Genomic DNA, 24305 nt, shown 5'->3' on the forward strand with positions numbered 1-24305 from the left:
AAATCCAACGGAACTTAACGTTTTTCTTGTAGTGCTAGTACAAAATTATTCAATTTACTAGAAAATATTAAAGTTGAATAGAAAAAAAAATCAAGGATATAAACTTTAACTAAATAAATTCATTAATTAAATAATAATGTAATAATATTTTATTTTTTATTAAATTAATTTAATATATATATATATATATATATATATATATATATATATATATATATATATTTATCTTATACTTTTAGATACAAATAAGTGTTTAATTTTAATGTGCTGACATTGTAAAATATTTTACACAATTATCCAATTGCATCTATTTTTTTGGATGATCATTTACACGAATGTAATCAATATAAAAGGTAGTTATTTTTTATGATATGGTGTTATGTAATTGAATGTACATGTAAGGGTTGGTTTCGATTGGCTTTTGAAAAAAGTAGTTATTTTTTATCTTTTTAAAAAAGATCTTTTCTTAATAGAAAAAATTATTTTATATTTGGATAGACTTTTTAAAAAGAGTTTTCAAGTATTAAAAATATCTTTTGTTTCTACTTTTTTTAAAAGTAAAATATTGTTAGCTTTTAGGGAAAACAAATAATTTATTTTTTAATAAAAGTACTTTGCTTAAAAGACGTATCCAAATATGTTTTAAATTGAATAATTTAAAAAAAAATAAATACTTTTTTCCCTTAAAAAAGTCAATCTAAACTAACGCTAATACTATTTTATACTAATAGTATATCAAAATTTAATTCTAAAAGTTAAATATATATATATAAAATCAATATTTTGACACAAAAAATAGGTAGTGTTTAATGTGAAAAAATATAATTTTTTAATGGAGACACATATATATTTGTACATACACTTTATTACATTTTTTAAAAATGCTAGTAGAGACAAGTGTTTGCAAAAGATAAATGAATATATAATAACTTAACTCCTTAAAAATACATATAAAATCAATTTAATTATTACAGGATTTTTTTTACACCAATTTAAATGTATAATTCTTAAGAAATACACATAGTATCAATACTTTTTATGTTTACTATTTATTAGTTGATATAGATATTTATGATTAGTTTGTTTGTTGTTAGAAGTTATTAGTTACTAATAAGTTACTAAAGTTAGAAAGTAGTTAGGATTTGAGTTAGTCAGAAGTTAAAATTAATCAGAGTTAGCTTAGCTGTACATATAGTTTACGCATTGTAATAGCTATTTTTGTGATTTTTCTTGTAACAGTTACTTTTGTGATTTTTCATTCTACTCCAGTAAATAATTCTTCTCATTCATACCTTTCTCTCAGTCCCTCTTCTCTCACTCTCTCTTTCTCACTCTCTTCTCTCACTCTCTCTTTCTCACTGCAACTTTTACCGCTCAAGATTTTATTGCTATTCCCTAAAAGGTCATATTATATAATTCTGGTCTCCAAATATATAGTAAAATACTGAATGTGAAAAAACGCGGCTAATTTTTTTTGATATGGGAGGAGTGTGTGAGTTGTGTTTGGTTATGGTGTATGCAGGTGTTAGACACAGGTGTGGGACAGAGAGAAATCGAACCGTCCGAATTCTTTGTTAAAAAATTTATTAACCACAAATCGGATCATCCGATTAGTTTTTTTTTTTATATATATTTGAAATCAAATCGGACCTTCCGTTTTCATATTTTTGTTTTTTAATTTTTTTCCTTAAAAGAAAACGGACCCTCCATTTTTAGATTTTTTTTTATTTTTCCCTTAAAAGAAAATGGACCCTCCGTTTTCAGATTTTTCTTTTTTTTTTTCCCTTAAAAGAAAACGGACCATCTGTTTTCAGATTTTTCTTTTTTTTTTTAAATTAAAACGAACCCTCTGAATTCTTTGCTGCAGTTCTCGCACAGTCCGATTTTGCTTTGGCAAGTCCCTCGGTCCGATTTGCATGTAAACTGACACCATACAAATGTAAAGCTCTCCTCCTCTCCATAACTCCGTCCAGCACCAATATTGGTTCCATAATAAAATTAATTTCCGAAAAAACGCTTTCAAATAAGTATATATTGTGGCCGAATACTAAATTAATTTTATGAACAAAATTATCACACACACATATATATGACGGTAAAGTATTGTTTTGGTCCAACGTTTGGGGTGAATTCTATTTTGGTTTTTAACGTTCAAATCATTCTATTTTTATTCCAAAACGTTTAAAATGACATCAATGTGATCCTACCGTCAAATTCCTCGGTTACACTTAACGAAGGTGATGAAGTGTACTATTAAACGTGGCACTCACAGTGAAAATAACCGTTAGGATAGAAAAAAAATTTAAATATTAAAAAAAGTAAAAAAGGGAAAAATTATACCCTAAACGCTACTTCTCTTCCTTCGCCCCCAAATCCATCGCGTTTTGAAGCAAAAGTTAGAGATCATATATCTTCGAGATACAAAGGCATCCCAGTATTCCCAATCATCTCGTAGCAATAATAAGGCTTGAAAGAGAAGAACAACTTGCTTTTGTGGTGAAAGACCGGAGCTGTAGACTTCTTCGACGCCTGAGAACAATGGATGAAGATTCTGGGTGTGAACTATCTTGTAATAAGCCAAAGTTAGATTACTTCCTATGCTGCAACATATGTGGTTATGTTGATGTTAATGGTTGGATTAAAATTTATGAACATATGTTTCAAATCAGGTTGGAAAGGGATGTGGTGCACGAAATTACAATCACACTTTTGCAACTCCGCACAACTAACCAGCAAGTGCACTGGGTCGTCCAAGTAATACCTTACGTGAGTAAGGGTCGATCCCACGGAGATTGTCGGCTTGAAGCAAGCTATGGTTATCTTGTAACTCTTAGTCAGGATATCAATAATTCTCAGATTTAATTATAAAGAGTAAAAGAACATGAAATAAATACTTGTTTTGCGGTAAAGAAGAACAGGTTGAGGCTTTGGAGATGCTTTGTCTTCTGAATCTCTGCTTTCCTACTATCTTCTTCTTCATGCACGCAAGGCTCCTTCCATGGCAAGCTTTATGTTGGGCATCACCGTTGTCAATGGCTACTTCCCGTCCTCTCAGTGAAAATGTTCCAAATGCGCTGTCACCATACGGCTAATCATCTGTCGGTTTTCGATCATGTCGGAATAGGATCCATTGATCCTTTTGCGTGTGTCACACGCCCAACAATCGCGAGTTTGAAGCTCGTCACAGTCATCCCTTCCCAGATCCTACTCAGAATACCACAGACAAGGTTTAGACGTTTCGGATCTCAGGAATGACCGCCAATAATTCTAGCTTATACCACGAAGGTTCCAATCTTAGATTAGAAACTCAAGAGATACACATTCAAGCTTGATTGCATGTAGAACAGAGGTGGTTGTCAGGCACGCGTTCATAGGTGAGAATGATGATGATTGTCACGGATCATCACATTCATCAGGTTGAAGTGCGAATGAATATCTTAGAATAGAAGCAAGCGTGATAGAATGGAAAACAGTAGTAATTGTATTAATTCATGAAGAACAGCAGAGCTCCTCACCCCCAACAATGGGGTTTAGAGACTCATGCGGTAGAGAATACAATAGGAAACGTGTAAAGTGTCATGAGGTACAAGATGAATCACTAAAAGTAGTTTTTATAGTAAACTGGTGACCTAGGGTTACAGAAAATGAGTAAGCTAGGGTGTTTAGTGTAAAAATCCACTTCCGGGGCCCACTTGGTGTGTGCTTGGACTGAGCATTAAAGCTTTCATGTGTAGAGACTTTTCTTGGAGTTAAACGCCAGCTTTTGTGCCAGTTTGGGCATTTAACTCCGGTTTTTATGCCAGTTCCGGCGTTAAACGCCAGAATTTCTTGAGCTAACTTGGAACGCCTATTTGGGCTATCAAATCTCGGGCAAAGTATGGACTATTATATATTGCTGGAAAGCCCAGGATGTCTACTTTCCAATGCAATTAAGAGTGCACCAATTGGGTTTCTGTAGCTCCAGAAAATCTACTTTGAGTGCAGGGGAGGTCAGAATCCAACAGCATCTGCAGTCCTTTTTCAGCCTCTGAATCAGATTTTTGCTCAGGTCCCTCAATTTCAGCCAGAAAATACCTGAAATCACAGAAAAACACACAAACTCATAGTAAAGTCCAGAAAAGTGAATTTTAAATAAAAACTAATAAAAATATAATAAAAACTAATTAAAATATACTAAAAACATACTAAAAATAATGCCAAAAAGCGTATAAATTATCCGTTCATCACAACACCAAACTTAAATTGTTGCTTGTCCCCAAGCAACTGAAAATCATATAGGATAAAAAGAATAGAATATACAATGAATTCCAAAAACATCTATGAAGATCAGTATTAATTAGATGAGTGGGGCTTTTAGCTTTTTGCTTCTGAACAGTTTTGGCATCCCCATTTATCCTTTGAAGTTCAGAATGATTGGCTTCTATAGGAACTCAGAATCCAGATAGAGTTATTGATTCTCCTAGTTAAGTATGTTGATTCTTGAACACAGCTACTTTATGAGTCTTGGCCGTGACCCAAAGCATTTTGTTTTCCAGTATTACCACCGGATACATAAATGCCACAGACACATAACTGGGTGAACCTTTTCAGATTGTGACTCAGCTTTACTAGAGTCCCTAATTAGAGGTGTGCAAAGCTCTTAAGCACACTCTTTTTGCTTTTGGACCACGACTTTAACCGCTCAGTCTCAAGTCTTCACTTGACACCTTCACGCCACAAGCACATGGTTAGGGACAACTTGGTTCAGCCGCTTAGGCCAGGATTTTATTCCTGTGGGCCCTCCTATCCACTGATGCTCAAAGCCTTGGATCCTTTTTGTTACCCTTGCCTTTTGGTTTAAAGGGCTATTGGCTTTTTCTGCTTGCTTTTTTTTTTCGCATATCTTCCTCTCTTTCTTTTTTATTCACTGCTTTTTCTTGCTTCAAGAATCAATTTTATGATTTTTCAGATTATCAATAACATTTCTCCTTTTCCATCATTCTTTCAAGAGCCAATAATTTTAACATTCATAAACATCAAATTCAAACATATGCGCTGTTCAAGCATTCATTCAAAAAACAAGAGTATTGCCACCACATCAAAATAATTAAACTGTTTTAAAATTTGAAATTCATGTACTTCTTTTTCTTTTTCAATTAAAAACACTTTTTATTTAAGAAGGTGATGGATTCATGGGACATTCATAGCTTTAAGACATAAACTTTAAATTTTATTGATCATGGAATGACAATAAGACTCAAAAATAAATATAGGAGCAAACCAATAATAATAGAAGGCAGAAAATAAAAAAAAGAAAAATAAATGACTCTTAAAAATAAAGGTTATCACAGAGTTATGACTCAACAATCTTGATTTTGAGAAGTGGATGCTCCCTCAATCTGTAGGGTGCTTGGTCCTTCAAGGGAGAGCTTCTGGCGCTTCAGCTCCTTTAGCTCACACCCCTGCTTCTCCTGTTCCTTCAGCAGTTTGCAGAGCATGCAGTTTTGATTCTGCTGTTCTTCCTTAAGTTGTTCCACAGCTTCTTGCAGCTTGGTAACAAATGCTTCTAGGCGGGTCCAGTAGTCAATTTCAGGAATTTCTGGGAGGAACTCCTGCGCCCTCCTTTTTATGGAGTTGTCTTGAACTTGTCCTTCCATTGACTTCTTGGTGATTGGGTGTTCGATTGGGATGAATTCATCTACTCTCATCCTTACCCCAGCATCTTTACATAGCAGAGAAATTAAGCTTGGGTAGGCCAGTTTGGCTTCAGTGGAGTTCTTGTTTGCAATTGTGTAAATCTCACAAGAAATCAGATGATAAATCTCCACTTCTTTTCCAAGCATAATACAATGAATTATCACTGCTCTTTTGACAATGACCTCAGAGCGGTTGCTAGTGTGCAATATAGAACACCCAATGAAGTCCAACCAGCCTCTTGCAACTGGTTTGAGATCTCCCCACTTGAGTTGGTTTGGGACACCTTTTGAATTGGTTATCCACTTAGTTCCAGGGAGGCATATGTCCTCTAGAACTTGATCCAACCTCTTATCTACTCTCACCATTCTCCTATTAAAGGATTCTGGGTCATCTTGTAATTGAGGCAATTTGAAGACCTCTCTTATTTTGTCCAGATGGAAGTAAATAAGCCTCCCTCTGACCATGGTTCGGTAGGTATGAAAGGCGCTTCCAGTTATTCTCTGCTTATCTGTTAGCCACAGATTTGAGTAGAATTCCTGAACCATGTTTCTTCCAACCTTTGTTTCAGGATTAGCTAGAATTTTCCATCCTCTATTTCGAATTTGCTCTTGGATCTCCGGATATTCATCTTCTTTCAGATTGAATTTAACTTCCGGGATCACTGACCTCAGACCCATTATTTTGTGGTAATGGTCTGCATGTTCTTTGGTTAGGAACCTCTCTTGATTCCAAAGACTCTTTGAAGTATTCTCTTTCTTGCCTCTTGATTTGGTTTATTTTCCCTTAGGTGCCATGATCTTGATGAGTCTTAGCTCAGTGATCACGAAAAAACACACCAAACGTAGAGGTTTGCTTGCCCTCAAGCAAAAGAAAGGAAAGGGGAGAGAGAGGAGAAGAGGCAAATTCGAATGGTGGAGAGGAGGGGATGGCCGAATGTATATTTATAGGAGGAGGGGAGTTAATTCGAAAAATTTGAAAGAGATATGACATAGAGATATGATTGATGGAAGAAAATAAAATCATGATATGAAAAAGATGAGATTTGTAATTGAAAAAGATATAAAGATGTTAAATCTGAAAATTTGGTTATGCATCTAAGATTTAAGAGATGATATGATGAGTTGAAAAAGATTTGGAAAGAAATTAAGAAGATAATTGAGTTTTTGAAGAAGATTTGGGAAGGATTTGAAAGAAAATTTAAAAGAGATTTAGAAAATGTTTGAATTTTTGAAAATTGAGGGTGAATGATGAAAGTTTGAAACATGTTTATGCAGAAAAGTATGAATCAAAACATGAAAATTTGAAAAAAAATTTGAAGTTGGAAACAAAATCTCCTCCCCCTGCCTTTCTGGCGTTAAACGCCCAGAATGGTATCCATTCTGGCGTTTAACGCCCAATTGTTGGCCATTATGGGCGTTTAACACCCAGCCAGGTACCCTGGCTGGCGTTAAACGCCAGAAACCTCTTTATCACTGGGCGTTTTGCTGAACGCCCAGGATGCTGCAATTCTGGCGTTAAACGCCCAAAATGCCCTTTACTGGCATTTTCTTGCCAGCAAGTTCCTTTTCTCTGCTTTTTGCACTAAATCCTTCTGTAACTTTGTGAATTCCTTCAATTTTGATGATTAACCTTTGAAGAAAAATGTATATCAAACTTCTACAAGTATTAATTAAAACAAATAACTTGCTAATGGCTGGGTTGCCTCCCAGCAAGCGCTTCTTTATTGTCTTTAGCTGGACCTTTACTGAGCTTCATTCAAGCCTCAGTTTTGAGCATTCTTGCTCAAAATTGCTTTCAAGATAATGTTTGATTTTCTGTCCATTAACAATGAATTTTTTGTCAGAATCAATATTTTGAAGCTCAACATAACCATATGGTGACACTCCTGTGATCACATATGGTCCCCTCCACCGGGATTTTAATTTCCTGGAGAATAATCTGAGCCTAGAGTTGAACAGTAGAACTTTTTGTCCTGGCTCAAAGACTCTGGATGACAATTTCTTGTCATGCCACTTTTTTGCTTTTTCCTTATAAATTTTTGCATTTTCAAAAGTATTGAGTCTGAACTCCTCTAGCTCATTTAGCTGGAGCAATCTTTTCTCACCAGCTAACTTAGCATCCATGTTTAGGAATCTGGTTGCCCAGTAGGCTTTATGTTCCAATTTCACGGGCAGATAACAGGCCTTGCCATACACAAGCTGGTATGGAGAGGTTCCTATAGGAGTCTTGAATGCTGTTCTGTATGCCCACAGAGCATCATCCAAGCTCTTTGCCCAATCCTTTCTACGGGCAATTACAGTCCGTTCCAGGATTCTCTTTAATTCTCTGTTAGAGACTTCAGCCTGTCCATTTGTCTGTGGATGATACGGAGTTGCTACTTTGTGGCTAATTCCATATCGAACCATAGCAGAGTAAAGCTGTTTATTGCAGAAATGGGTACCCCCATCACTGATTAGTACTTTGGGAACACCAAATTTGCTGAAAATATGTTTCTGGAGGAACTTCAGCACAGTCTTGGTATCATTAGTGGGTGTGGCAATTGCCTCCACCCATTTTGATACGTAGTCTTCTGCCACCAGAATGTAAGTGTTTGAGTATGATGGTGGGAAAGGACCCATGAAGTCAATACCCCATACATCAAATAACTCAATCTCTAAGATTCCTTGTTGAGGCATGGCATAACCATGAGGCAAGTTACCAGCTCTTTGGCAACTGTCACAGTTACACACAAACTCTCGGGCATCTCTATAGAGAGTAGGCCAATAGAAGCCACATTGGAGGACTTTAGTGGTTGTTCGCTCACTTCCGAAATGTCCTCCATACTGTGATCCATGGCAATGCCACAGGATCTTTTGTGCCTCCTCTCTAGGGACGCATCTGCGGATCATTCCGTCTGCGTATCTCTTAAAGAGATATGGTTCATCCCATAAGTAGTACTTTGCATCAGAAATTAGTTTTTTCTTTTGCACCCTGCTGTACTCCTGGGGTATGAACCTCACAGCTTTATAATTTGCAATGTCTGCAAACCATGGTGCTTCCTGAATGGCAAAGAGTTGCTCATCCGGAAAGGTTTCAGAGATCTCAGTAGAAGGGAGGGACGCCCCAGCTACTGGTTCTATCCGGGACAGGTGATCAGCTACCTGGTTCTCTGTCCATTTTCTGTCTCTTATTTCTATATCAAACTCTTGCAGAAGCAACACCCATCTTATGAGCCTGGGTTTTGAATCCTGCTTTCTGAGTAGATATTTAAGAGCAGCATGGTCAGTGTACACAATCACTTTTGATCCTACTAAATAGGATCTAAATTTGTCAATGGCATAAACCACTGCAAGTAACTCCTTTTCTGTGGTTGTGTAATTCTTCTGTGCGTCATTTAAAACACGATTGGCATAGTAAATAACGTGCAGAAGCTTGTTATGCCTTTGTCCCAACACTGCACCAATGGCATGGTCACTAGCATCACACATTAATTCGAATGGTAATGTCCAGTCAGGTGCAGAGATGACTGGTGCTGTGACCAGCTTGGCTTTCAGGGCCTCAAACGCCTGCAGACACTCTGTGTCAAACACAAATGGCGTGTCATCAGCTAGCAGGTTGCTTAGAGGTTTTGCAATTTTTGAAAAATCCTTTATGAACCTCCTATAGAATCCTGCATGCCCCAGAAAGTTTCTGATTGCCTTAACATTGGCAGGTGGTGGTAATTTCTCAATTATCTCTACCTTGGCTTGATCCACCTCTATTCCCTTGCTTGAAATTTTGTGCCCAAGGACAATTCCTTCAGTCACCATAAAGTGGCATTTTTTCCAGTTTAAGACCAGGTTAGTCTCTTGGCACCTTTTCAAGACAAGTGCTAGATGATCAAGACAGGAGCTGAATGAGTCTCCAAATACTGAGAAGTCATCCATGAAGACTTCCAGGAACTTTTCTACCATATCAGAGAAGATAGAGAGCATGCACTTCTGAAAGGTTGCAGGTGCATTGCACAGACCAAAAGGCATTCTTCTGTAAGCAAATACTCCAGATGGACATGTGAATGTTATTTTCTCTTGGTCTTGAGGATCCACTGCAATTTGGTTGTAGCCTGAATAGCCATCCAAAAAGCAGTAGTATTCATGGCCTGCTAGTCTCTCTAGCATCTGGTCTATGAATGGTAAAGGAAAATGATCCTTTCTGGTAGCTGTATTGAGCCTTCTGTAGTCAATACACATACGCCACCATGTAACTGTTCTTGTGGAAACCAGTTCATTCTTTTCATTATGAACCACTGTCATGCCTCCCTTCTTGGGGACAACTTGGACAGGGCTCACACAGGGGCTATCAGAAATAGGATAAATAATCCCAGCCTCTAGTAACTTAGTGACCTCTTTCTGCACCACTTCCTTCATGGCTGGATTTAGCCGCCTCTGTGGTTGAACCACTGGCTTGGCATCATTCTCCAATAGGATTTTGTGCATGCATCTTGCTGGGCTAATGCCCTTAAGGTCATTTATGGACCACCCAAGAGCTGTCTTGTGTGTCATTAGCACTTGAATTAGTGCTTTCTCTTCCTGTGGATTTAAAGCAGAGCTTATGATCACTGGAAAAGTGTCACCCTCTCCCAGAAATGCATATTTCAGAGATGGTGGTAGTGGTTTGAGCTCGGGTTTAGGAGGTTTCTCCTCATCCTGAGGGATTTTCAGAAGTTCTTTTATTTCCTCTGATTCTTCCAGATAAGGCTGAACATCTTTAAAGATGTCCTCTAGCTCTGATTCAAAACTTTTAGTCATATTGACCTCTTCCACCAGGGAGTCAATAATATCAGTGCTCATGCAGTCATTTGCTGTGTCTGGATGCTACATAGCTTTGACAGCATTTAACTTGAACTCATCCTCATTGACTCTCAGGGTCACTTCCCCTTTTTGTACATCAATAAGAGTTTGTCCAGTTGCTAGGAAAGGTCTTCCTAGAATGAGAGTTGCACTCTTGTGCTCCTCCATTTCCAGCACTACAAAGTCAGTGAGAAAGGCAAATGGCCCAACCTTGACAATCATGTCCTCAATGATGCCTGATGGATATTTAATGGAGCAATCAGCAAGTTAGAGACATATCCGGGTTGGTTTGACTTCTTCAGTCAACCCAAGTTTTCTGATAGTGGATGCAGGTATTAGGTTGATACTTGCTCCAAGGTCACATAGAGCTGTCTTGGTGCAAGCACCCTCTAGTGTGCATGGTATCGTAAAGCTTCCTGGATCTTGAAGCTTTTCTAGTAAGCTTTTTAGAATGACTGCACTGCATTCTTCAGTGAGAAACACTCTTTCAGTTTCTCTCCAATCCTTCTTATGACTTAAGATCTCTTTCATGAACTTAGCATAAGAGGGTATTTGCTCAAGTGCCTCTGCAAACGGGATCTTTATTTCAAGCGTCCTGAGATAGTCTGCAAAGCGGGCAAATTGTTTATCCTGTTCTGCTTGGCGGAGCTTCTGAGGATAAGGCATCTTGGCTTTATATTCTTCAACCTTAGTTGCTGCAGGTTTATTCCCTACAGAAGTGGTTGGAGAAGCCTTCTTAGAGGGGTTACTATTAGCACTTGCAGGTGTCTGATTCCTCATGGGCGTTTGAACGCCAGAGTTATTCCTCTTTGGGCTCTTGATGTCCTCAGATGGATCTTGGGTAGTGGTTTGGTCATCCTCTGTCATTTGTTCCTTTCTTGACTTTTTGCTATTTTGAGCTGAGTTATTCAATGTCTTCCCGCTCCTTAGTTGGACAGCTTGGCATTCTTCTGTTATCTGTTTAGATAGCTGCTGTCTTGTCTGATTCAATTGTGCTTCTATATTCTTGTTAGCATTTTTAGTGTCTTGGAGCATCTCTTTGAATTCTGCTAATTGTTTTGTCATAAGGAGTAATTGCTGATTAAGTTTCACAATCTGTTCTTGAGGATTGGGATCAGTAGTTACTGCCATAGCCTCTTCTTTTATGGAGGACTCACTGTTTGAGTACAGATGTTGATTTCTAGCAACTGTATCTATGAGCTCTTGAGCTTCTTCAATTATTTTTCTCATGTGTATAGATCCACCAGCTGAGTGGTCTAGGGACATCTGAGCTTTTTCTGTAAGCCCATAGTAGAAGATGTCTAACTGTACCCACTCTGAAAATATTTCAGAGGGGCATTTTCTTAGCATCCCTCTGTACCTCTCCCAGGCATTATAAAGGGATTCATGATCCTCTTGTTTAAAGCCTTATATGTCCAGTCTTAGCTGTGTCATCCTTTTTGGAGGGTAAAATTGATTCAAGAATTTGTCTGATAACTGTCTCCATATTTTTATGCTTGCTATGGGTTGGTTATTTAACCACCTCTTAGCTTGATCTTTTACAGCAAATGGAAACAGTAATAATCTATAGACATCCTGATCCACTTCTTTATCACGTACTGTGTCAGCAATTTGTAAGAACTGTGCCAAAAACTCAGTAGGTTCTTCTTGTGGAAGACCAGAATACTGGCAATTTTGCTGCACCATGATAATGAGCTGAGGATTTAGCTCAAAGCTGCTTGCTTTGATTGGAGGTATACAGATGCTACTCCCATATGCAGCTGTAATGGGGTTAGCATATGACCCCAGAGTCCTTCTGAACTGTTCACTTCCACTTATGTCCATGATGGAGAAAAGGAAATTGATATGAATTATATTTTTTTTGAAAGTAACCGAAAATAATAAGTAAAATAAATGGAAAATAGAATAAAATTTCGAAAACAAAAAGAAAATAAAATAAAATAAAATAAAATAAAAGAAAATTGAAAACTAAATTAATCAATTAATTAAAAAGATTTTGAAATTAGCAATTAAAAAGATATGATTGAAAATTATTTTGAAAAAGATATGATTTAGAAGCTATGATTGCAAACTAAAAAAAAAAGATATGATTGAGAATTATTTTGAAAAAGATATGATTGAGAAGATATGATTGCAAATTAAAAAAAGATATGATTGAAGAGATATGATTGAAGAAATTAAAAAGATTTGATTTTTGAAAAAGATTTGAAAAGATCAATTTTTGAAATTAGAATATTGACTTGACTAAAAAAAAGATATGATTTTGAAAATCTTTGACTAAATTAATGCAAAATTTTGAAATTTATGAGTAAAATAAGGAAAGGATATTTTTTATTTTTGAATTTTAATGCGAAAAGAGAAAAACAACAAAATGACAGTAAACTTAGAAATTTTAGATCAAAACACAGAGAACAAACAAGAAAATTTTGAATGTCAAGATGAACACCAAGAACACTTTGAAAATCAAAATGAACACCAAGAAAAAATTTTTGAAAAATTTTTAAGTAAATAAAAGCACAAAAACACCAAACTTAAAATTTTTAGAAAATCAAACACATTTTCGAAAAATTAAAGGAAAACACAAAGAAGACACCAAACTTAGAATTTTTAAAAATCAAGAAAGAACTAAGGACATGCAATTTCGAAAAATTAAAAGAAAATAAAAGCATGCAATTGACACCAAACTTAAAATATGAAACTAAACTCAAATAAAAGACTCTAAACCAACAAAAATAAAATATTCCTAATCTAAGCAACAAGATAAACCGTCAGTTGTCTAAACTCGAACAATCCCCGGCAACGGCGCCAAAAACTTGGTGCACAAAATTACAATCACACTTTTGCAACTCCGCACAATTAACCAGCAAGTGCACTGGGTCGTCCAAGTAATACCTTACGTGAGTAAGGGTCGATCCCACGGAGATTGTCGGCTTGAAGCAAGTTATGATTATCTTGTAACTCTTAGTCAGAATATCAATAATTCTCATATTTAATTGTAAAGAGTAAAAGAACATGAAATAAATACTTGTTTTGTAGTAATGAAGAACAGGTTGAGGCTTTGGAGATGCTTTGTCTTCTGAATCTCTGCTTTCCTACTATCTTCTTCTTCATGCACGCAAGGCTCCTTCCATGGCAAGCTTTATGTTGGGCATCACCATTGTCAATGGCTACTTCCCGTCCTCTCAGTGAAAATGTTCCAAATGCGCTGTCACCGCATGGCTAATCATCTGTCGGTTCTCGATCATGTCGGAATAGGATCCATTGATCCTTTTGCATCTGTCACACGCCCAACAATCGCGAGTTTGAAGCTCGTCACAGTCATCCCTTCCCAGATCCTGCTCAGAATACCACAGACAAGGTTTAGACGTTTCGGATCTCAGGAATGATAGCCAATAATTCGAGCTTATACCACGAAGGTTCCAATCTTAGATTAGAAACCCAAGAGATACACATTCAAACTTGATTGCATGTAGAACAGAGGTGGTTGTCAGGCACGCGTTCATAGGTGAGACTGATGATGATTGTCACGGATCATCACATTCATCAGGTTGAAGTGCAAATGAGTATCTTAGAATAGAAGCAAGCGTGATAGAATGGAAAACAGTAGTAATTGCATTAATTCATGAAGAACAGCAGAGCTCCTCATCCCCAACAATGGGGTTTAGAGACTCATGCCGTAGGAAATGTGTAAAGTATCATGAGGTACAAGATGAATCACTAAAAGTAGTTTTTATAGTAAACTGGTGACCTAGGGTTACAGAAAATGAGTAAGCTAGGATGTTTAGTGTAAAAATCCACTTTCGGGGCCCACTTGGTGTGTGCTTGGGCTGAGCATTGAAGCTTTCATGTGTAGAGACTTTTTTTGGAGTTAAACGCCAGCTTTTGTGCCAGTTTGGGCGTTTAACTCCAGTTTTTATGCCAGTTCCGGCATTAAACGCCAGAATTTCTTGAGCTGACTTGGAACGCCTGTTTGGGCCATCAAATCTCGGGCAAAGTATGAACTATTATATATTGTTAGAAAGCCTAGGATGTCTACTTTCTAACGCAATTGAGAGCGTGCCAATTGGGCTTTTGTAGCTCCAGAAAATCCACTTTGAGTGAAGGGAGGTCAGAATCCAACAGCATCTGCAGTCCTTTTTCAGCCTCTGAATCAGATTTTTGCTCAGGTCCCTCAATTTCAGCCAGAAAATACCTGAAATCACAGAAAAATACACAAACTCATAGTAAAGTCTAGAAAAGTGAATTTTAAATAAAAACTAATAAAAATATAATAAAACTAATTAAAATATACTAAAAACATACTAAAAACAATGCAAAAAAGCGTATAAATTATCCGCTCATCAGGATGCGAATTCTTTTCTTGGGCAAGAGCTTAAAGGACAAAACACACAACTAGCAAGATTGAGGAGGAAAAAAATTGTTGAAGGAGAAACTTATATCTGATGAAACAAGATTTATGGTTGTTGTTGCAGTGGATAGTGTTGGTTGGATGCTGGCACTTTTGTTATTGTATAAAAGGGCAATAAGAACAGGACAAAGGAGGCTACCATATTTGTGAACTAGTTGAAGAGCTATAGTTAGGAAATTTAGGTGGATTAGGAAATTTAATGTATTGAAGAGTAGTTGCTTTGTATGAAAAAATATTTGCAGTCATTACAGATGTATTTGGATTAATTAAAAGAATTTTAATTTATAAAAAATGATTCTACATAAGTTTTATCAAAATATTGTGATTTTTTTTAAAACCATATGAATAGAAATAACTCATAAACACCTGTAACTTTTACTGTTTAATTTCATTAACAAAATGCATAATCAGAAAGGTCTTAGCCATAAAATAGATTAAGTAGGTTTTAGTAACATAAGAAAAGAAGATCTTAGCCATAAACACATATTAGGCAACTAATCAAGTTACAAAAACACCATTACTCAAAGTCATACTCTAAATGGCACTACAGTTTATGCCAATACCATTACAAATCAAATTAACTAGAATATCAAAAAACACATTCACAAGGTAAATAAATCAGTTTAGATTCTTCCAAGTCCTTTGTGGTATTTTTCCCATAAATTTTAGCACTCTCTTTGATGGGCTTTGGTAAGTAAGGTTAGAGCTTTGGCCTTGAGGTTGAGTGGAGGTGGCCTTGGTCCTCTTGCTTATGGTGTAAAATTATTAGGTGGATGCCATATTTGGTGACTTCTTCTTTAGCTTATTTCTTGACTCATTTGGTTGCTTAGATGTGCCTTACTTGTCCACTAAAACCTTGTTCTTTGTCTTGGTTAATCCAGCATTCTTGGTTGATCCAGTGATTGAAACCTTGTCCACCCTTATCCCAATTCTAGCCATTTCCAAGGAATCATTGTCAGTTCTAGGCATCTTCAACCCTTTTTCTGTACCTTCTTTAGGAGATTTATACCACATTACTGTTATGTCTTGCTTCAAGTAATTCTGGTTAGTTATTATATGAACAGCCTCGATCAAACTCCACCTATATTTATCGCAATAGTCAACAATCATCGTCTCTCCATCCAGATAATGAAGGGATTCTCCATCAAATCCAAAACCTCCCACAGTATTATATCTTTACACTAAAATAACTCATTCCAAAAATTAATTGTAAAATGTACTAGAACACAGCAAAGACAGACATTAAATATTGAAAGAAAAATCAACAATAAATTACATACAAAACACAGACCAACTCACACAGTATTAGGACAAGAAAAAAAAACATGCATGCACTGCAAAGTTCGAGAACCATAGACACTAACAAGACACCAACACACATCAAACAAAAACATACAGAACTTCAACACCAACCAACTGGACGAAGCAAGTGACGAAGAGTACGTACCTTCCAATGTTGCTATTCTTGACCTTGATTCCACCTCGACCTCGTAATCTCTCGACCAACAAGCTCTATACTACAAGATTTTCTTTTGATTGATGACTGATAATGAATGATCGTTAGGGATGGGTTTCGTATGAGAGAGGAAAGAAGAAGCATTTTGTAAAATCCCGAATTTTTAGAAATTAAATTATGAGATTTTGAGTTTTAAATCAATAAGCACTCATAATTTTCATAGTAATTGGATATTTTATTATTTATAATGTAAGGCTTTAATAATTGAAAAATAATGAAAATTTTATATGATTTAATTTGAATATTTAGATTTTGAATTTTATTTTATGAATAAAGAAAAATTTTTTTGATCACCTATAAATTCAAAATTAGAGTATTATTTGAAAATAAATTATAAGTTAGCGAATAATAGTATTTTCTTTAAGGGTAAAGTATTAAATTGGTCCTTACGTTTGGGCGTAATTCTGTTTTGGTCCTTAAGGTTTAAAGTGTCCTATTTTAATTCAAAAACGTTTCATTTAGCTTCAATTTAGTCCAACCGTAGGTCAAAGATAAATAATTAACAAAATGTCCTACATGACAGCAGTATAAGAACAAGGTCGATAATCTAGAGATTAAGTACAAGCTCCAGAGGCACAAAATCAACCGTGGATGCATTAATACATTTATTTATCATTTTTCTTATAATTAAAATAAAATATTTTCTATAAAACTAAAAAAAAAGTTAAATACATGTATTGATCAATGTTCTGAAAACCGGACCGGACCGGCCGGTCCGACCGATTCAACCGCGAAACGAAGACATAAACGGTTTGGTTTGATATCTAAAACCGGAAATTATAAAACCGAAAATTATAAAACTGGATATAAACCGTTGAACCGGCCGAGAATCGGATGGTCGAACCTGAACCGGAACCGGCTGGTTTGAATAAAACGACGTAGTTACGCGCTTAAGGGGAGAAACAAAACGCGCTTCCTCCTTCCTCATTCCTTTGAGCAGAACACGCCCAGCCTCAACCAGGGAAAAACCCTAGCCGCCACCACCGCTACAGGGAGGAGCCGTGTTTGCCGCCGTCTGTCGCAGTCAGAGGATTGTCTCCTCGAGTCTTCGTGCGTCACAGTCAGGGGAGTTCTTGAAGTCTTCGATCTGTTCGCAGTCACCAGTCGCACGTGTACCGCTTCTTCCTTGAGCTCGACGGCCGTCGTGTTGTCGCTGTTGTTTGTCGCCATTTATCGCAGTCAGGGGTTTGTCTCTAAGGAGTGGCTGTTCGAGGAATTTCTCTTCGTACTGTTGGCATTATCCAAGTCAAACCCCCTGTTCGCTGTCTTCTTCCTCGCTTGGCGACCATCCTCCATTGGATTCATCCTGCTCGCCATCGTCCTGTCGCCGTCGCCCTCTCGAAGGTCAGTTGGTGTGCACTTGTTCTTCGTTTTATTCTATGACTCTGTTCTGAAATCAACAAATCATTGAATGATTATAGGGTTTTGTATTTTTGTTGAAATCATTGATTTTCTCTGGCTTTGGCTTGCTGCTGTGGCTTCTGGCTTCTGGTGTGCTGTTCTGTGTTTTGTGGCTGTGCTGCTGCTGCTGCGTTGTGTTTTTGTTGAAAACTTGAAATCATAAATGATTAATAGCGAAATTTCCAATAAACAATAAAAACCATAAACGATTTTCTATTCTGTTTTAATATAATTACAATATTCTCTATATCATCATCAACTATGATTTTGATCTGTGGCTTTATCACGTATAAATTGCAATGAAATTTAAACATAAATGTGTTGATATGTTAGTGTATATTCCTTGCCATGGAAAACGGATGGAGCTTTTTGCATCAAACAATGGATAAGTGGCCTTCTTCCAACCTTGGGTATTCTGGTGAGTGAGCTTAAATTGTTTAAAGCTGTTATTCTATTTTATTTTATTGAAATAAATCAAATATATAATTGATTCATAATACAGATTATTCACTAATTAATTTATATGGTTCTTGCATCTGCTAGGCTAATGAATTGGATGCTGACCACCTTGTTGATTTCATACACAGACTGTAAATAAACGACAGATAGAAAACTTCATAGTTGGATATATACAATAATTAATGTAAGCTTGAATTATCTCTTCATAAAAATTGTTTTTCCACTTGAAATTGCTTAATTTTGAAGTACATCTTGTGTTGGTGTGTTTAAGAACTTTGCTAACTGTATACCACCAACTACTCTGGTTTAAGACGATAGAGGAGCTATATTGAATTATTCTTTTAAATGTATATCATATGTAACATTAGCCCTGTTTTTCTGCATTGTAATTCTTGATTTATTAATTGAAATTATGTCAATTAAAGAGAAGTGGCTTAGTGCATGGTGCATAAAACCTGTTGCTGGAGCACTTGTTAGCCCTGTTTTTATACATTGTAATTCTTATTGTTATTTGTTTATTTTATTTTACTTGAAACGGTTTTTTTCGGTTGAACCACGGTTAGACCGGTTGAACCAAAAAACCAGTAAACCAATAATTAGAACGGTTCGATGACCGGTCTGATTTTCAAAACCTTGGTATTGATGCATCCACGGTTGATTTTGTACCTCTGGAGCTTTCACCTATTCTCCAAATTATCGACCTTGTTCTTATACTGCTGTCATGTAGGACATTTCGTTAATTATTTATCTTTGACCTCAGGTGGGGCTAAATTGAAGCTAAATGAAACTTTTTTGGATTGAAATAGGACACTTTAAACCTTAAGGACTAAAACAGGATTACGCCCAAACGTAGGGGACTAATTTAGTACTTTACCCTTTCTTTAAAGATAATTTTATTGGGTTAAATTTGGTTTTTAATTACTACATTATCCCTAATTTTATTAAAAATACATACCCCAACCCTAATTCCCAATTTGAGCCACACAACCCTAATTTCAACCTAAGTGACACACTCCCTCACCTTTTCACCCAAAACACCCGTCGTCACCCCCTACTGACGGAAGAAAGAAAGAAAGAAAAGGGAGGGAGAGCTTGAGAGAGTGAGGAAGAAGAAGAGAAAAGGAAGGAGAGGAAGAAGACGGTGCTGACAGAGCTGGGAGCTGCCGTCATCGTCGCTGCTACAATGCAAGACAGAGAGAGAGAAACGAACACGAGAGAGAGCAAGAGGAGGAGTTGTCCTGCACCGCCACTGCGCCTTGTCGCCGAGCCACCATCATGTTGCCGTCAAGCCTGAGTCGAAGAGAGAAAGGGAGGCGTATAGACAAAGTCGCACTGAGAAGAAACACAAAGGAGGAGCCGTTGTTTCGCGCCGCCGTGCCTCCACCACCACCGATTTGTCACCACTGCTACTGGGTTGTCGTTGCCACCGCTGCCATTGATGGAGGTCATCGGCGTCACCGAGAAGGGGAGAGCAAGAGGAGCAAGTGAGAGTGACGCCGAAGAGAGGAAGAATAAAACGGTGAAGGAGGAGAAGGGGTTTTCGCCGTTGTTGGAGCTTGCTATATAGCTACAGGAGACCTTGCCGATGTACCTCTAGCTGCCGAGAACTACGTTGTGGCTGCCGGAACCACCGCCGGAGCTACTACTGCTCGGTTCAGTCATTTCTCCTTAGTTATGATAAGCATTTTTATTCCGGAACCCTTGAAAAGCAGTATTCTATTATTATTTGTTGAAGATTCTGAGGTATTAATGACGTAGGGTTGAGTTTTGGTAATTGCAAGTTTGTAATTAAGGTTGCTACTGTGGCTGCAAATATAATGGAGTTGTGGTTGCGGCTGCCGCCGTTACGGGCTAAGAGAAAAAGGGTTTTTGGATGGTTTAATTTTATGGGTTTCGACTATTTGAGGTAGGGGCTTTTTCTTGAACCTATTTTTATTTTCAAGAATTGTTATAAATCGATATCGATATGAAAAATATACATTTTGTGATTATGTGAGTCTTATGAATTTGAATTGAGCTATTTTGGATGAATGTGATTGTTTAATTGATTGATTTATTGGTTGATTGAGAAGGCTGGAAATTTTTATTGTTAATTGATTATGTTTAGTTGGTTGTTAAAGTGGTTGCTTGATAACATTTTATTAGTTGTGGAACTGAAATACGATGAGTAATTGATGAATGGAGTTGGGTTTGGTGCTTGGTTTGGGGTTATTATGATGATGGTTAGATTGTGGTTGTTTTCTGATTAATGAGGTTGAGTGCTTGTTACAAATTTTAGTTATATTGATAATATTACCTTGGTTACTAAATTGAATAGATTGAGAACCTTGTTGTTTTGAACTTTTGGTCGTTGTTGAGAAAAAGATCAGTGAATTATTGTGATTGATGGAACCCTTGAAAGGTAGTAAAGTCCGAATTTTAGGAGAGATGCTGCAAAATTTTTATAAGTTTGGACTAAATCGAATAATAAGAAAAATGAGATTAGTTGTTACCCCTTAAAGTCTAGAGATTTTGTCGTGGAGTTTAATTCAATAAATCTTTATTTAAAGTAATTTAAGTGTTTAATTTAAGAATAAATAATTATAATATTTTAATTAAGATATTAATTTGTAAATAGGATAATTTTTTAGTCTTTTAAAAGATGTTTAAATTTGAAATAGTTTTGAAGTTATTTTGGGAATTTTGGTTAAGTGAAAATGAGTTTTAATGAAAGAGATCTGGTTTTAAGTGAAGTTCCTTTGGAGGTTCCGGAAAATGTTACAATTTAGAAGATTTTGATTAAATTTGACGGGCATGACTTGGCCTTTGGATCTCAAAAATTTGTGAAATTTGATTTGATTAAAAACTGGGTTTGTCTAGTTTATGTCGTTCGAAGAACGGACGAAAAAATTATTTTTATAGTACAGAGGCGTGCGTGTGCATTAGATAAGGGCGTTGGTAAAGCCTTTGCGTATGCACAAGGTGGTGCATACGCACATTAAGAAAAAATTACAAGCTGTGCGTATACACCCATTGGGAAATTGGCTTTGATCTGTGCATGTGCACACGTCCTATTTTCTTAGTAGAACTATGTTTTTGACTGTTTAGTCTTTCTGGCAAGCTTGTAACCCCCTGTAAATCCCATACGATGTCTGATAACTAATTTTGAAGCTTTGAAATGAGTGTGGATAGATCCAATGAATTGCATTTCTAAATGGTATGTGAATCCGACTTTGAATTTTATATTAAATGAGAAATGAAGGTGATTCTTGGCATGATGTGAACTAAATATATATTGTTATTGAAAGTAAATGGGCTAAGTATGATTTTGAATTGTGATATTTATCGATTTCCTGGTAAAGATGGTGGTATAGTCCTGCTTTCTTAGTGTGTTGTGGATTTGTGGGATGGTGGTTTTGTCCCACCCACGGTGGTGTTATCCCGCTCACTGTTTGAGGACGATTATCCTCGTAATAAATGTGAATATAAAGACTTATGGTGTCGATTTTGATTATGATTATCATTAAATTTGACTATGCTTATGAATGTGATTGTGATTATTATTGAAACGTGATTGTAAATTAGCAAGGTCGGTGGTTTATCCTGCTTGCGTATTGATTTGAGTTTTATCCCGGATAAGGACGGTGGTTAATCCCGCTTGTTCATTATTCTCTCAGTTGTAAGGTGAGGCACACTCTCCGATGGAATGAGACGACATTGTTCTCTGTTGACTTGGCATGATTTGTACCTCCAGGAGAAGGTGAGAGGGAACTCTCCATTGAGATAATAGTACCATGATTTGTTGATTTTTTCTCCTGGAGATGCGCAACGAGAGACCAATCCGTGAGATGCCAAGCAGATTTTGTGTCGGGTTTGACATAATGACTGACACGTGAGCCCATGGCCAATAGGACAGGCATGCATCATGTACATCTATTTGCTATTGTTTAGGTGTGCATAATTGATTTAGTTTACCTTGATAATTTGTGTAACTGCTAATTGTATTACTTATCGTAATTGCTCTCTATGTCTATGATTGTTTGATTACTTGTGATTGTGATTTGTTGGTTCAGATTATGGTGAGTTGAACGTTGGTTGATTATATTCTAGACCAGAGGTCGTGGTTAATTATATTTTGGGTCGGAGGCCGTGGTTGATTATGTTTTAGGCCGGAGGCCGAAATTGGATGAATTATTGGTAAGTTTAGTTAGATCATTTTTTTTGTATGTAGTGAAATGCTATGGGATATTATCGAGATTTGAAATTCTTATAGTTAAATATGAATTTAGATTTTTGGATAATTAATTATTGTTGTTCGAAAAAGTTCATAAGACGAGCGATGATCACTGCGGTTGAAACAACTTTCTTTATATATATTCTCTTATGACAATTCTATAACTCCTCTAGTGAGACTGTGTGGTTAATTTTTCAAGAAACGGATGACAAAGCCTATGGAGATTTTGCTAAATTTTTAGCTGTGTTGTATATGTTTTATATATCTTAGTTATTGTTTTTCTCTCGTTATTATTATTATATTTTTGTAAAGAGGAATAGGAATCGTGATTATAATGATGTATATGTATGTAATATTTGTAAGTTACTTGTATGAAGAATCTTTGTATTTATATATGTACATGTGAAGTGCTGTGATTGATTTGTATGTATGTATGTTTGTCAAAAGGAAAGAAAAAGTATTTTCGGTTTTTCAAAGAAAACTCTATGCATTTTTTAGCTAAAGGCTCCTACTATGTAAAGGTATATATAAAGGTTGTCGTAATATCTTCACTATCAGATTGGCGTAACCGGAAGCGTTGACATTCTAGTAGTAAGCGTTGATATTAACTATCACATAATTAACAGTACACACCATCACTTTTGTTAAGTGTAACTGAGAGATTTGACGGTGAGATCACATCGATGTCATTTTAAACGTTGAGATAAAAATAGGACGATTAAATGTTAAAGATCAAAATCATAGTTATAAAAACCGAACCGGTGATCGAACCGATTAAACTAGTGGTTCACTGATTTATTGGTTCAATCGATAAATTATTAATAAACCGATTGATTCGATCCCACATAAAATAAAAATAAAAAATAGTTAAAAGCTTAAAATTAATATTTGAAATATATATATATATATATATATATATATATATATATATATCCTAATATTTAAGAATAATCAAATCTCAAATTCTAAAAATAACAAATACAAAAATAGACAAATTTTTAGTAAAGTTTATATTTCTATTTCAAGTGAGTTTGATCGATTTTTAACCTTAAACAATAAGATGATCAAATCAAACCGCATAAAATCTGATTCACTAATTTTTCAATCAAACCGACCGATTCGCTTTAATTTTTATAATTATGATCAAAATAAGATTCACTCAAAATATTAGATATTAAAATAATACTTTATTCTATATATAAATAAACTAAAATTTAATGTTAATATAAAATATTGAAGTAAACAAAAAAAATAAGTGATGATGACTACCAATATATATATATATATATATATATATATATATATAAATATATATTGAAAACTGAAAAGTATATTAAAAATTAAAATCGAATAATTTAAGAAATTATGCAATATATAACAAGATATTAAAAACTAGAAGTATATCCACTCAAAAAGATACACGCGCCTGAGAATGGGGTAATCTCCTGAGGTTAATTATTCTAAGGGATTTGGAAATTTTGCAAGGTGTCGTTCTAAATATGGTTTAATACCATAGACCATAGTTATCAAACACTGCCCTACTCAGTCAGAAGAATAAAAAGTTGAGTCATCAAATTAAGTTGGATCATTATTTAAATCAATTAAGCAATTAATTTAGTCAAATTTAATTAAATTTGGTTAAAAAAACGGTTAAAATCAGATAAATCAACTCGATCAAATATAGTAACATTCGATCAAATTGATCTAAGTTATTATTTGTTATACATGATGCTTTTTTATTAAATATATTATATAAATAAAATTAAATTATATTTACAAATCAAAAAAATATTAATTATAATATATTTTCTATGTCTATAATTA

The 24305-nt window shown here is 35.7% G+C and overlaps 1 protein-coding gene across 1 annotated transcript; it reads left to right on the plus strand.

Annotated features, from left to right (window-relative positions):
• Positions 1-2538: 2538 nt before the first annotated feature.
• LOC112767313 (uncharacterized) lies at positions 2539-22548 on the plus strand. Its single transcript, XM_072221989.1, has 5 exons — positions 2539-2669; positions 17291-17752; positions 18143-18227; positions 18353-18452; positions 21925-22548. The coding sequence occupies exons 1-4, from the start codon at positions 2539-2541 to the stop codon at positions 18401-18403; spliced, it is 729 nt and encodes a 242-aa protein (XP_072078090.1). The 3' UTR covers positions 18404-18452; positions 21925-22548.
• The last annotated feature ends 1757 nt before the right edge of the window (positions 22549-24305 follow it).

This window comes from Arachis hypogaea, chromosome 17 (assembly GCF_003086295.3).
Source record: "Arachis hypogaea cultivar Tifrunner chromosome 17, arahy.Tifrunner.gnm2.J5K5, whole genome shotgun sequence".
NCBI lineage: Eukaryota > Viridiplantae > Streptophyta > Magnoliopsida > Fabales > Fabaceae > Arachis > Arachis hypogaea.

What these genes read in the sequence shown, in the direction of transcription:
- LOC112767313 (XM_072221989.1), top strand. Translation starts at nt 2,539, where the DNA reads ATGGATGAAGATTCTGGGTGTGAACTATCTTGTAATAAGCCAAAGTTA. An exon ending in GAACATATGTTTCAAATCAG is followed by an intron (nt 2,670 to 17,290) that starts GTTGGAAAGGGA and finishes AAAACGACGTAG; the next exon opens with TTACGCGCTTAAGGGGAGAA. An exon ending in TCGCCGTCGCCCTCTCGAAG is followed by an intron (nt 17,753 to 18,142) that starts GTCAGTTGGTGT and finishes TTGATATGTTAG; the next exon opens with TGTATATTCCTTGCCATGGA.